A 14,625-nucleotide genomic window follows, 5' to 3' on the forward strand; every position below is an offset into this window, starting at 1 on the left:
TTCTCTTATTCACTTATTTTTTATGAAGATGGATAGAAACTGTACACAAATTGTTTGACTAACAAGACTGACATCATCCAAGTGGCAGACACAAGCCATCAATACAGACAGTTCATCTTCACACCCTGTGTTGTCAATTACTCACCACATTAAACTGTGGAAATGAAGACAGGAAGCCAGTGTTAATACTTCAGCATTTCCCAGAGTCTCATTAAACTGACCTCTACATTTCCCAGAGTCTCATTAAATTGACCTCCACAGACATTGTGATCTACTTGATAACTTGGTATCATTGGGAATCACAAAAGGATGTGTTTGCAATAAATGGAGTGAAATTTCAATACATCACTTGTATTGAGGGCATGTGCGTGATGAGGCCCCTCTAAGTTACCTAATGGAAAATGACTTTGCCTGAAACAACCTTTTTATACTTTTGCCAAGCATCTTGTCCCATCCTCTTTCTGTCTTTATAATCCCTCCATGGTGTGTAAGCCCTGCATATACTTTCTATGTGCTAGTCAGGATGAAGTGCTTTTGAAGAATCATATAACAATCCAATTAGAAATGTATATTTATTCATTATATTTTTTAATAATACATTTGACTGTATGAGGAATATTTGGTCCCACATGTGGATTTCACTCTATCTGCTTACATTGATACATGTGTACATATCAAGAAAGTAGCTGATAACAAGTGAATTCTCAACTCTTTCCTACAAATATAATTATGACTCAGACACTTCTAAGATTACCTTTTTTATTTCTTTCCTTGTTGCAGGAGATATTGCCTGGATGTCTTTTTGCATTATATGCGTTCTGAATCATGAAAATAAATGAGAAAGATCATTTTTAACCTCAAAGAGAAAATTAATCAAACAATCCTATTTGCCAAACACTACATTTACATAGAAAAAAAAGTGATTAAATGTTTTGCATTAAAAAAAATCAATGTAATGCGGACATAAAAATAAAAATCAAACTTTATTACGACAAGTCCATACAGCAATTGTGCAGAAGACAGAAATTCTATTCATGTAACAGTCTGGGCAAGCTTCTCGCAGTGAGATAAAATAATTTTCTAAAGAAAAAGAAGGAATTTTTCTTGTAAAGCAAATATGACAACTGATAGGCATTAAGTAAAGTTCATGATATACTTTAAAATGAACAACAATTCTATCTATTTTTAAGATACAATATTCAGTCTCTGTAGAGATTATTTTATATGGTCAAGGAATAGAGTGGATCAAAAATGCATTATTGTCAACAGATTTTTAAGTATGAGTAGAAAAGAAGTGTATTTCTATTTTACACAGTGACTTACACTTCATAGCTAAGAATCCAGCAGACACAAGCAGCGCCGGGCAAATGATCTCAGAATCACTGCAAGGACTTTCCATGAAGAAGATGAAGTAGAAAGATCTAGAAAAGAGGTAAATAAGCCTGTTATATCAAGTCTAAAATTCCCTGAGTTCAGCTTCTTTTTTTAGGTGTGCAACACAGCTCACACCTAAAAGAAGGAAAAGCAAGGTAGTTTGCAAAGTCATTATTCATTTTGAGTGAGAAAGCTCAATTCAAAAGCACCTCGTTGAACTGAATTCTAAAGAGACATCATCACCTGTGTCCGTGGAGAGACAGAACACAGACTCTACTTCACTTTTTCAAATCAGAGGAGAAAAGGAGGCAGCCATGAAGCACTGGAGAATTTTAACAAAGTCTCTGAGAGGTGAGCAAGTTATTTTAAGATTAGAATCCCTTTATCTGTAGAGCAAGGTGAGCCAATTCTCTTTCCAACAGAATATGTTGATTTCTACTGGGTACTCATGGAAAGAAGAGAAAATTTTAGAAGAACTAGGAGACCCTCTTCTGTGGCACTGTTCTTCTAAGGGACTGCCATCATTTGTGGGTGTAGCATGTATATCTGGGGACCACACCTGACCTGATAGTTAAGGTAAAAGTGATGAATAGTGATGTTTGAGGAATAAACATCAAATCCATAGAACCAGAAATTCCTAATTTGAGGACTGTGATGGAGACAAGATGCCTCTGGAAAAGGAATGTTCACTCCCCACTACAGCAAATGTAAAATTTTGTTCCTTTGAGATTCTTCCTTTTGCTTAGTTATTAGTATAAAGTTTTTCTACAAAAATCTAATGGTAAATATATACATTGGAAAATTGAACTGTTCATTAGTATTAATTTTCTTAAATTTAAATACATTACAGGCAATTCTAGCTTAAAAAACTTAAAAAATTGAAAATACAGTAAAATAATAATAAAATTAATTTTAAAAACATCCAAAATAGCTTCTTAAGCTCACGCACACTTAATTTGCCTCCTATCATCTCCTTTTAAATACTTTTCTCTTGTCGTTTTCTCTATGTCCTCTTTCCCTATCTGTAAGTCATATTTTACTGTCTTTTCAAGGAGAGACATAAATTATAGGTATAGATCTTGAAAATTCTATATGCAAATGTATAATTTGTAGCTATATATATATCCCACACATTTAAATCTTCTGTCTTCAAATGTATATGCCTTTAGTTTCCTTCAATCTCATTTCCCTCAAAATTATAAAAAAAAAAAGATATTGAGACACAGAATAAATATCTGGGAAATTATAATTACCTGAAATTTAGAAGAAAATATCTGATCTTTTGGGAGAGTGTATATAATATCCTGGAAAGAGGCGGGCATTAACTCTTACTATTTTATATATGCTTGCCAAATTTTATCAAAGAACTTTTGAGAGGATTTTCTGATAGTCTCTTTTGCATTTTCATTTACAAATGGATCAACTTGCAATTGGAGGCCCTCTAATTATCAATTGTTGGTAAATATTTGTGATTTGCAAAAAATAAATTGGAGACATCACCTCTTTTTAGAGGTTCTACAATATTTGAATTGGATAGCCGCAAATTTTTCTTATAATTTAAATAAAGTCCATATGAAATATTACATGGACCTTTTGTTTTATCATTAGAACTCTAATTCTTTTTCTAACAATTTCAGTGCTTATTATAGTGTTCATGTTTTCTTCCTGTGTTTTCAGCAATCATATGCTATATGTTGCTAGGTAATGACCTATTACCATTCAATTTTTCCAATTCACCACTGCAGATAGCCAAAATAGTGATACATTTTAGACTATCAATTTGTGACACAGAACTAAATTTTTAACTTATTAAACCTGTGCCCTGTAGTACTAAATTTTACTTCCTTCATCAAATGCCTTAGGAATTCTTTTTATTTGACAGTTTCAAATTTCAGCTTTTGGTTATACATATGGATTAAGTCAATATGTGTGTGCGTTTATGTTTGTGTGTGTATATGTATTTGTATATATTTGTGTATACATGTGTATTGTCACTATATTTATTTTTTTAAAAATCATTAAAGACTTAATAGCTATTGCACAGAAAATGATATCTAAATGGACACAAATGTCAGCACTGTTATTCATAAAATATTTCTCATAAATGCAGATTTAAGTTGCAATTATATCAAGAGCTGTCCTTTTTCAAGAGTTACCTCATTGGCATAAAGCAAAAAAAAAAAAAAAAAATGATAGCACTGTGCCCTTAACCCTTGCACCACCAGGGAGGCCAGGCAAAAGGAATCTAGTAGAAGAGTCAGGAGCAGTGGGCATGGGAGGACAGGGAAAGGAAGGATGGAAGATGGAAGAAAATTCCCTCCATGATGGTGTAACATTTAGCATTCCCTCCTGCAACGTATAAAAATGTGTTTTCTCCTCAAACTTCATCAGCTTTATAAATGTTTGCCTAACTGAGAGATGAGAATTGGAATTTCATTGCCATTTTACTTTTCAAATTAACTTTCCACAGGGATTTGACCATTTTAAAAAAGAATTTTGATTTTCTTTCCTCAGGTTTTAATCATTCTTTCATCTTATCTATAAAGTATGTTGAAAATATTTTTCCAAGTTTTCATGTGTATTTTGACCTTGCATTAGGTGTTTTATGCTATGCCAGATCTTCCTATCTTTATAGTCATTATATTTATTTTTTAGGATAATTTAAGAATTCTTTCTCCAGAAAGTAATGATTGCAATTTTCTTCACGTGTATGTGCATATTCCTTTAATATTATACGATCCATGGTCCATTTGAAGTTTTTTCCTACATATGAGGAATATATCCAATTTTAACCTTTATAAATGACTATCCGGATGTGTGACAGAATATCTATTAAGAAGCCCATGTTTGACAGTAGTGTCTTTTCATATATGAATTTCTTTATGTAATTGAGACTACTTTTGGCCTTTTCATTCTATTCCATTAGTCTGTGTATTCTTTGTTACTAGCCAGCAAAGTGTTATAAATGGGGAAATTTGAAATTAGTTTTAATATTAGTAGACAGAGTCATTCCTCAGAGCTCAGCTTGTGTAGTCTGCATAGTCCATTGACTGTCTTTCACATGAACTTCAGTGTCAATTTGTTCAGTCCCATCAGTCATTGGATGTTTGTTGGGATCACTTCAAAGATATAAATTCACTTAAGCAAGGTCTTATCCAAAACCAAATGTGTTTACCTTTCTAAATTCAACTGTTTTGTCTTTCTGAAATCTTTCACATATTTTTCATATATATTATGAATAGCTTTTTTAAGTATATTTCCAAACACTTCAGTTTTTCACCATTGCAAATAAGGTTTTTCATGTATTATGTATTGCACATGATTTGTATGTTGTGGCAGCTGTATCTCTAGAGATACTGAGAGAATAGGATTTGTGTGGTTTTATTTGAAATTTTTAATTTTTAGATTGAAGGTAAGATATGTAATAAAACCACTCTTTTTTTTAAGATTTTTTTTTCCATTGACGACTTTTATTATTGCATCTTTTTTTTTTTTTTTTTTTTAAATAGAGGCATGTTTCATTTATTTATTTGTTTGTTTGTTTGTTTTGTTTATACATGCACTGGGTACAGTCAGAAGCACGGGAGGGTGAGAGAATTCACCAGAGCCAGAGCGGGGAGCAGAGCAGGCAGAAGGACCGAAGTACACTGCTGAGGGGAGCAGCGGGCGGCAGGAGAGGTCTGCGCGCCATGTGGGACCCTCCTCTGGTGGCCGGGGAGCAGTCGGGGATCGAACCGGCGCCGCAGAGGCCGCGGGCAGCTTCGCAACCCAGTGCTCAACCGCTGCGCCACCGGGGAGGCCCTATTATTGCATCTTAAAGATGTATCACAAATAGATCTAAGAAATCATCCATTATCTTGCTGCTCTGTAGCTGGACAACTTAAATCTTATTCATCATGAACTGTTCCTTTTTCAGAAACATAGATACCATCCAAAAATTTCCTAATATCCTTGTTTTTAACTGTCGTGGCTTGCTGAATCAAAGCAGCTGAATTTGATACAAGTTCAATGTCGTTTCCTTCAAGAATCAACTCATCTTTCTGGGCTTGAGATACTGAACAAGCAACACCTTGTCTCATCCGAACCCCGCGAATGTATTTTTTGCCCAAGAAATTTCGGATTTCAACAAGAGACCCATTCTCCTGAATAACAACGTTGATAGGGAAGTGAGCATACACAGACCTCATCTTATAACGGAAGCCCAGTGTAACACCTTTGATCATGTTCTGTACATGACTACAGATAGTGCGAACAGTAGCCAGTTCCTTTCTATTTCCCGACCATTTGTCAACCTGGAGCCTCTTCTTTTTCTTTTTTTTTTTAAATAATAAATTATATTTTTATATTCCCCATACAATTTGCAACCCCCCTATTCAGAACCCAATCCCTCCCCTCCCGCCCCCACCCCCAAAAAGTGTCTCTGGTTCAAAGTTTTTTGTTGATTTTGATTTTCACTTTCTTATAGTTATTCATTTTCCTGGTCCCTTTTTTAAGTTTTCTAGATTCCTGCTATGAGTGAGACCATCCGGTATTTTTCTTTTTCTTTCTGGCTTATTTCGCTGAGCATGATCCCTTCCAGCGCCATCCGTGTTGCTGCAAATTGCATGTGTTTATCTTTTTTTGAATGCTGAGTAATATTCAATGGTATATATGTACCATATCTTCTTGATCCAGTCATCTATTTTTGGGCATTTGGGCTGTTTCCAAAGCTTAGCTATTGTAAATAGTGCGGTCCACAGTCTGATTGCTGAGAATGGCCTTCATTCTCGCAGTAGATGAGGCAAAGAGAGAACTTCTAGATTTATTTATTTTATACAAGAACCGGGTACAGGCCAGATGCGCGGGAGGGTGAGAGGATACACCAGAAACAGAGCGGGGAGCAGAACAGGCAGACTGACGAAATACACTGTTGAGGGGAGCAGCGGGCTAAACAGGAGCGGTCTACCATGCAATGTGGGATTCTAGCAAGTGGCCTGGCATAGACCCCTCACTGCAGAGGATGTAAACAGCTTCAAAGTCCTCTGCTCAATGGCCTGCGCCACCAGGGAGTCCCAAAACTATTCTTAACACATTAAAGATACTGATAATCAAACAAGTTACTTTTTTTCTTTTTTATCCAATGGCATGAAAGTAACAATACACAGCAGAAGAAACCAGAAGGTTCCCAAATTTGTGTCACATCTGTTTTTGTAAATAAGTTATCTGTAAAACAAACCATTTACCTATATCCAAGATTTCTTTTTAATTACAATGCCAGAGCTAGAGTTTAAACAGATGACCCAAAGGTAGAAAAAAAATTCTATCTACTTTCTTTAAAGAGAGATTTCCAAATACTCACTAGAATTTATATTTTCAAAGTTCAAAAGGTATAAAAATTAATGAAATTAGAAAGGGTATTTAAATATTAAAATGATTTCCAAATTTATGAAATGGAATGAAACTGTAAATTTTCAAAGATTATTTCAAGTAACCTGTGTTTAAATAAAGGCAAATAATATGAGCCAGCAGGAGAAAGAGAATTAATTTTAGCAGTGGGAGCCATGAAACCTCCAGGAAAAACCTCCCCGACATTCATATTGACATGGAGACATATATATGGTATGTCAACTCTGGTGAAATATAAATATTATATCTGTATGTATGTATGTATTTATTTATTTATTTTCAACTCTGGTGAAGCTGCTGATATGTGTGTCCTGAAAGTGGTTTCAGGAGAGCTCAATGAAAAGTTCCTTATTTTTTTTAAACTTTATTTTTTCTTTTTAAAGATTTATTTATTTATATAAGCACTGGGTACAGTCAGAAGTGTGGGAGGGTGAGAGAATTCATGAGAGCCAGAGCAGGGAGCAGAACAGGCAGACCGACGAAGTATACTGAGGGAAGCAAAGGGCGTGGCAGGAAAGATCTTAGTGCCCTGTGGGACCTTTGCAAGGCGGCTGGGGATCTAACCGACACTGCAGCGCACACGGGGGAGGCCCTCCATGAGAAGTTTCATCCAGAGTCCCATCAAACAGAAACAGGCTGAGAAATAACTGTCTAAATTGCAAGCTGACATTCAAATATTAAATTGTCCCTACGTACCACTTGGAATTTTGAACTGTAATCAACTGACCACAACTTCTTAGTTAGTTAGTTCACTGTCCTTATTTTTGCCAACAGCCAAAAACTGACATTGAAGCATCTTTGGATATAAGCATGAACTCTCAATCCATCTGCAAAATAACTATCTTTATTATAAAAGTTATATCACATTAAAAGCGAAACTAAGAGCTAAATATTAGGATGAATAGAAAAGGATTACATGTCCTGCAATCTGTGAATTAAATCCTTGGTTATTTTATCAAGAATCAAAAGTCCTTATTTAAATTCAATATCCAAGGACTCTGAAAATGAAGTATTGAATCCTAACTGAAGTTTGAAACTCAGTCCCAACATATGCCCACAGGACTTTCCACAACACCAAAATGTTCTTCCATGTACCAAACCTTACAAGATTACATACATCAATATTTAAAGAAAAGTATGAAGAATTGCTTAAACCAATGATTGATCCCACATCTAGATCAACACATAGAGAAATTTACTGAAGTGAAAACAAGTTCTTCAAATCAGAGACAGAAAAATTCCACTGCAAGTCACACAATCCTAATGAACTTGCAGTGAACAACACAAGGAAGGGCTCTACTGTGTGATGTATGATGTTTCTACTATTGGGGACCAAGTTGTTAGAGGTGGACAACCACAGGGCTATGTGGGTGACCTGCGTATGTCTTCACCTTTATATTTTAGGACATGGGACGAGACTGAAAAGCAGAAACAACAGATAAATTTTAAAATGTTTTATTTACAAGGGGATAGAAAAAGGAGAGAGAGAGAGAGAGAGAGAGATCAACTGGATATTTCCTACCAAAAGTATCAACTGAGGTGAGACGCCAGGGTGCAAGTCAAATCTGGAAAAGCAAGAGAGTGACAGCATGCATTTGTTTAGGATTTAAGGCAAATATGGCTGCATAACTCTCCCCAAGTTCCTAGTAGACCCTGTAAAGGAAGCCAGATTCAAGGAACACTGGGAGTTGTAAGTATCTGTGATCTCAGTGGCTTGGAGACTAGTGTGTAGTCTATAAACAGATCAGTGGGTGAGGTTCATTTAGCATTGCAATCACAGGCTCACATGACTCCTACCATTCCTATAACTAAGAAAGAACTAACTACACAATTTCATGAAAACGATAGAATACCTAGCAATCTAAATGCAAAGGTCAAATACAAAGACACATAATAGAAAATTGTCAATTATCAAACATTAATATACAGATATCCAGGAAGAACTAATTTCAAGAAACAAGAAAACAAAATGTCTCTTCCAAATTTAGTATGCATACAAAAGACTTTAGTGATGTTGACATATATCATTTAATATGAATCTTTGCTTTATCTAAATTTCTACAGAGGTTGTATAAAATTATATGCATAAAGCCTACGCAATACAATGTTGAACATGCATTTATCAAAATATCCATTACAATATTTATATATATATATCTTGATGATTTATAATTTCAAGCACAGTAGCACAAATTTATCAATTTTAAAGCATTTCAAATACGTCAAAATCATACATACAATCAGACACATTTTACATACATACAATCAGACACATACATATAATTAGAAACATTTTACAGATTCTAGAAATACATAATTGGAATACCATTCTTTAGATGGACCGTCATTCTCCACTTCTGCTCCAAGAAACACCTGTAAGTTCTTGCTTACAGATAAATAATTGTGTCCACATGCAGGCTTGATCCTGAACACCAAGGTTTGGGTTGTATACTATGCAGTTCTTCGGATTTGTAGTTTTATAGGATGAGAATCTGTAATTAAAAATAAAATACTAACACTTGGGAAAAGGAAATGAGACTATTCATTGGTGGGTGTTTACCAAATAATAGCTCTTTTCAAAGCATTCGATTGACTCATTACCGACTCATTGAGCCAGTATGTTTTTTATACAATAGCCACAATTTTGACACTTACAGAGAACAATATTACAAAACTAGGCTATGCCTCAGGAAACAACAGCACAGAGTTCAGTCATTTTTTTTGCATTTGTTTTAATGGATTTGATATAGTATATACTCTGCATCAATTTTGCTTAAATATGTTTTGACTAAACTGGTCTAGGTAAACAAGGTAGGTGATACAAAAGTATGATACTAAAAACTCTGTGTTTATCAACAAAAAGGAGATTCAAAAACTACAAACACACAGAAAATTAGTCTAGATATTTTGAAAAGAAGGAAGTGTAAGCTGAGGCTATTGGCTTCCAGCAAAATAAAAGCTATCATGGACACTGCTTTCTGTGGATAGTTCCTGTGAATGTACCATCTGTGCATCCATCCACACCCATCAGGGTGAAAAAGCCTCATCTCACTTATCCCACAAGTTCTTTTTGGTCACATGTACACAAATTTGATGGTAATTGACTTGTGTTTTCCAGATGCAACAAAATTATTATTCTTTTGAATTGAGTTTGTCTACATTATCATGCTTTAGGAAAAGGATCTTAGCTAGAGTTGTGGAGAGATAGGAATAAGATCATACAGAACAGAAAAACTCTGAACAGAACAAACTTACAGATCTGGAGGGAGAGCAGTGCCATTCAGCCACACCCAGGTTTGTAGTTCTTTACTGTAGATGACTCCAATCCAGTAAAATTTGCTACTTAATTTCATAAAGTGCTGCTCAGAGACAGAAACAAACAATTGTAATTTAAATCTACTCTGGACTAATATTGTTTTAAAAAGTTAGTTCAAATTCCTGCTATGTGGACTATAAACAAGATGAAAATGCATACATTTGCAAAAATGAAAATTGATGTACTAAATATATTAAATTAAAAATTAAAACAAGAAACACTTTCACAAAAATAAAAAAAAAGTATCCAACATCAGATTCAGCCTTTCAATCATAAACACTTAAAAGCAGTTTTAATTCTTGACTTAGGAGGTGGTCACAAGTCTATTTTTTCCTCAAATATCAAGCCTATCCACTTACGGGGGAAAATAACATAAAAATCTCAGGTCTTCCCAGAATGAAGACTTTATCATATATATTACTATGTATTAAATATTATATTATAAAGGGAGTTAGAATGTTACTTCACAGGAGACTGACATCCAAATTTGACTCTACAGCAAAGTCTTATGAAATAAATTTTGTGGGTAACATCTTCTCAACCTATATTCAGTACAGATTCTGCACACAGCTAGAGAAATATTTCACTTTTTCTTAAGAACTGGGTAATTTTTATGATCACACATTTCATTTTCATTGCATATCCCATAATGATGACACAATATACAGAATTACAAAATAAATTACAAAATTAATGAAGCACTGAGATTCAGTTATTTAGGTTTTTTTAGAAAAATACTCATCTATTAGTTTCTCTTTGAATTCTCTCTAAAATATCTCTTGTACGTTATCTGACATTTCTCTTGAGCTTTTCACAGTAAAACTCTGAATTTATCAAATTCCTGATAAAATTTAATAAGTTTTATAATGATTAAGTTAAAGGCTATTAGTAAGTCATTATTTAAAAAATATTCTTAATTATCTGATTAAAGATGGAATCTAATTCATCCTACTTAAATAGTACACATTCCTAGGTAAAAAAAAAATACGTAGGAAACCAGAATTAAATACATGCCAATTCATCTCTGTTGTGCATCTGAAAAAGTGTGGAGTTCTGAGAAACACAGATATTTTGACTTTCATTCCAAGTTTTTGGTTCACTGGAAATGAAGTAACAGTTGCATCTGTACAGGATCCATCTTTCCTGGCAAGAACAACAGACAGAATCTAAGAAAAAAAAAAAAAAAAAAACGTGACTTTTGATATTGGAGATTCTGATTTTTAATACTCTTCTCCTATAAAAATATTGGTGTTTTTCCTACAACTTTCTAAAAAACTAAATTCAGTGTTGAACACCCATTATAATATTTATCTTGATGCTTTATAATGTCAAATTCATCAATTCTAAACATTTCAAATACATGAAAATCATATGATTCAACACAATTAGAAACATTTTACAGATTCTAGAAGAACCTAATTGCAATACCATTCTTAAGGAGGACCCTCATTGTCCACTTCTGCCCCAAGAAATACCTAAAAAATTGTTGCCAAAAAAGGAAGAAATTCTTTGAACATCTATCTGAATATAACTGGATAGTCTAGAGACAGTTAAAAAAGTTTTTTTCTGGGGGCCTCTCCTGGTGGCGCAGGCACTTGAGCACAGTGCTGTGACACTGTTTGCAGCCTCTTTAGCGCCGCTTCGATCCCGGCAGGCCAGAGAGTGTTCCACATGGCGCAGCAGACCTCTCCTGTTGCGTCTGCTGGTCCCCTCAGCAGTGCATTTCGTCACTCTGCCTGTTCTGTCCCTGCTCTGTTTCTGGTGAGTCCTCTCGCCCTCCCCTGCATCTGGCCTATACCCTGGTTCTTGTATAAATAAATAAATAAATCTGTTAAAAAAAAAAAAAAAAAAAAGTTTTTCTGTTCAGTCTTAAATGTACACAATGTCCCGTGTCAGTTATATCCCAAAGCTAGAAACAAATTGAAGGAAAAAAGAATAAAATAAAGTGAGAAATAATCACAGAAGATATTGAGACAACTTTGAAAGCTTACTAGGTAAAATACATTAAAAATTGTGCATTGAACTGCTGAAATCTGTTTACTATATTCTGAGTGATGGGAGATGCAAAAACACAGGAAAAGATATAAATTCATGGGTTATGAACAAACACAATTACGTAATTAGGATTAGCTGGGATATATAATAGAACTTACATTTTATTTATTACTTAAATATGAATGTTCATATAGCAAAAACTAGGTTATTTCAGGTTAACATTTTCCTTATTTAAATACACAAATGATGCATATTCAAAGTAATTTAATAATTCTCACAATGGAAGACAAGGAAATGAGACAATCCTGCAATTAATATATCAACTTGCAAAACTAGATCACAGTACTCCATCATGATTCTGTGTGAGAAAAACAGGAAATTGTATATTTCATCCTCTATCAACCTCAATTTACAAAGTGTGGAATTTACCTTCCTGGGATATGAGGGTGGTTCCTGGAGAAAGTGTTGGTTCAGTATCTGCTTGAGGAAACACTATCAGAAATGATAAGAAATTAACTATTAGATACAAGTTTGTGAAACGATAAAATAATTCACATTAGTAAATGAAAGCTTTATTAGAAATCAATCAAAAGAATGATTTCATCAGTGCTCTGAACTATATATAAACTTGACCAGGAAAACTCACAGTTTTTCAACACAATTCCCAAAATAGCCATCAACAAAAGGCACAATATTGCTAAGATCCCAGAAATCCACCTCCATGGAGTGGTGCAAAAACCTATAAAGAAAGAGAGGTAGGGTAATGACTTCAAAGAAAGACATAGATCCGAAGACCTCAAAAACAGAAACTAGCACAAGAGAATCGAAAATAAGTTTTTGGTTTGAAAACCTCTTCATCTTCCCAGTGAATCACTAGAAATATGAAGACAATGCATAGAAAACTGAAAACAAAAATCTATTCTTCTGTGAGATTATCCACACTTTTTCTTTTTGCCAAATGCATGTCATTAATGTGATTTACAAATTATTTATTTGTTGGCATAGAAATTGAGACATTATAGAGTAGAAGTGATCAGACAAAAAATTATGTTTTGTTCTTCATGCCAACATTTACTTTGATTTTTTTCATCAAAATCACAAGTGATATGATTCTTATTAGATAGTTGAGAAAACTAGAATTCATTAATAATGTTATTTTTTAAGGCATCAACACTAGTAATAATTCAGAAATAAAATAAATTTGTCTCCCTGAGTCTTTCATGTAATTTATTTATCACTGTGTAAATCACACTTCTAAGGACTGTGCACTTCTCCTAATCTCAATGTATTCCCTGATAAAGTGCTGTCAGGCTGCAAATAACTCTGGGAGGTCCTGTGGGGAAGAAAAGACAGGACTCTCTGGTCCGGGGATGATCATATGCTCCCAAAACAATTATGTGACACACCCGGGCAACCGGCATTTATTTCACATATTTTGAAAGATGATATAAAAGCAACCATTTTGAACAAGACATTTTCTCATTCCCAGAGTTATTTTCCTGCAGGAATTTCCTCTCAAGCAATTGACCATTAGAAGATTCAGCACAATCTCTAAGAACAGTGTCAATAACAGTCTATTGTGTCAGACTATTAATCAGGATGACCTTGGATGTCAAACATAAATGGTCAACTTATATAAACTTGTAAGCATCATAAAGGATATTTGGTCTCCCCTATATTTTTTTTAATAATAAATTTTATTTTTATATTCCCCATACAATTGTCCTATATTTTTTTAATGCTCAAACTGTACTGTTCATACTTTTACCTGGTAAATCAGTCCCATAAGCATTTAGTGCTATCCCTGTCAGAAGCCAAACTTCTAAACTGTTGGAAAAACTTCCACAAACTAATTTATATGGCAGAATGAAGAATTATGAAAATAAAATTAAATGGAAAATATTGATATATGATAAACAAAAAAATCTCACTTTTTCCTGTCTTGTCCTGAAGTTAGCAAATCCATGACATACACCTTCAGGTTGTTTTGATTTTTTTAACTGTTCAGTTTGGATTACACATACCTGCCATGAGGAGAGATGTCCCAGTCCATGCAGAGAAGACTCACAGTGTGCTTGTTTCAGAAAATCCGGGTCATGTCATGGACTGAGCTGGAGGCTGAGCAATCTTGAGTTTGCGTAGGAAAAATGTAAAAGAAAAAGAGAAATTGTGCAAACAGTGTTCTTATGTCACCTATGTACTGGTGAGAATGGATGGACAGTCTGAACCAGAAGCAGCAAAATCACGAGCTTCTGAATGTCTGGGACCACAATACAGGAAGTTGCTGTACCTGCCAAAGCTTCCCTTTGTTAATGGTAAAAGGTCAGCGTGAGTTTTGTTTTTTTTTTTGTAATGACTAAAGATCAAAATAATTTTTAAAAAATATTTGGGGGCCTCCCTGGTGGCACAAGGGGTTAAGCACAGCACTGTGAAGTTCTCCACAGCCTCTGCAACACAAGATTGATCCCTGGCCAGCCAGGGAACTACCCACATGGCGCAGCAAACCTCTCCTGTCTTGCCCGCTGCTCCCCTCAGCAGTGTACTACAATCTGCCT

General features: G+C 34.5%; 3 protein-coding genes across 3 annotated transcripts in view; all 3 read right to left on the reverse strand.

The window, feature by feature from the left end:
• LOC129146023 (natural killer cells antigen CD94-like) overlaps positions 1 to 3,535 on the reverse strand; it is a 29,091-nt gene extending 25,556 nt beyond the window's left edge. The window contains exons 1-2 of the mRNA XM_054696774.1: positions 3,531 to 3,535; positions 1,324 to 1,421 (exon numbers count right to left, since the gene is read on the reverse strand). Coding sequence (XP_054552749.1) covers positions 1,324 to 1,421; positions 3,531 to 3,535 — 103 coding nt within the window. The remainder of the gene's footprint in view (positions 1 to 1,323; positions 1,422 to 3,530) is intronic.
• A 1,726-nt stretch (positions 3,536 to 5,261) lies between these two features.
• Positions 5,262 to 9,107, reverse strand: LOC119247019 (60S ribosomal protein L9-like). Its single transcript, XM_037513245.1, has 2 exons — positions 9,102 to 9,107; positions 5,262 to 5,684 (listed from the first exon to the last, which is right to left on the reverse strand). Exons 1-2 carry the CDS (start codon positions 9,105 to 9,107, stop codon positions 5,262 to 5,264), a joined length of 429 nt encoding a protein of 142 aa, XP_037369142.1.
• On the reverse strand, positions 9,104 to 14,101 carry LOC119247020 (natural killer cells antigen CD94-like). Its single transcript, XM_037513246.2, has 5 exons — positions 14,095 to 14,101; positions 12,717 to 12,809; positions 11,090 to 11,241; positions 10,015 to 10,118; positions 9,104 to 9,251 (listed from the first exon to the last, which is right to left on the reverse strand). Exons 1-5 carry the CDS (start codon positions 14,099 to 14,101, stop codon positions 9,104 to 9,106), a joined length of 504 nt encoding a protein of 167 aa, XP_037369143.1.
• Positions 14,102 to 14,625: the final 524 nt, after the last annotated feature.

This window comes from Talpa occidentalis, unplaced genomic scaffold (assembly GCF_014898055.3).
Source record: "Talpa occidentalis isolate TD23 unplaced genomic scaffold, MPIMG_talOcc4v2.1 talOcc4.16, whole genome shotgun sequence".
Classification (NCBI taxonomy): domain Eukaryota; kingdom Metazoa; phylum Chordata; class Mammalia; order Eulipotyphla; family Talpidae; genus Talpa; species Talpa occidentalis.

What these genes read in the sequence shown, in the direction of transcription:
- LOC119247020 (XM_037513246.2), bottom strand. An exon ending in GGGAATTGTGTTGAAAAACT is followed by an intron (nt 11,242 to 12,716) that starts GTGAGTTTTCCT and finishes TTTTTTTCTTAG; the next exon opens with ATTCTGTCTGTTGTTCTTGC. An exon ending in TGCACAACAGAGATGAATTG is followed by an intron (nt 10,119 to 11,089) that starts GCATGTATTTAA and finishes GTCTCTGAGCAG; the next exon opens with CACTTTATGAAATTAAGTAG.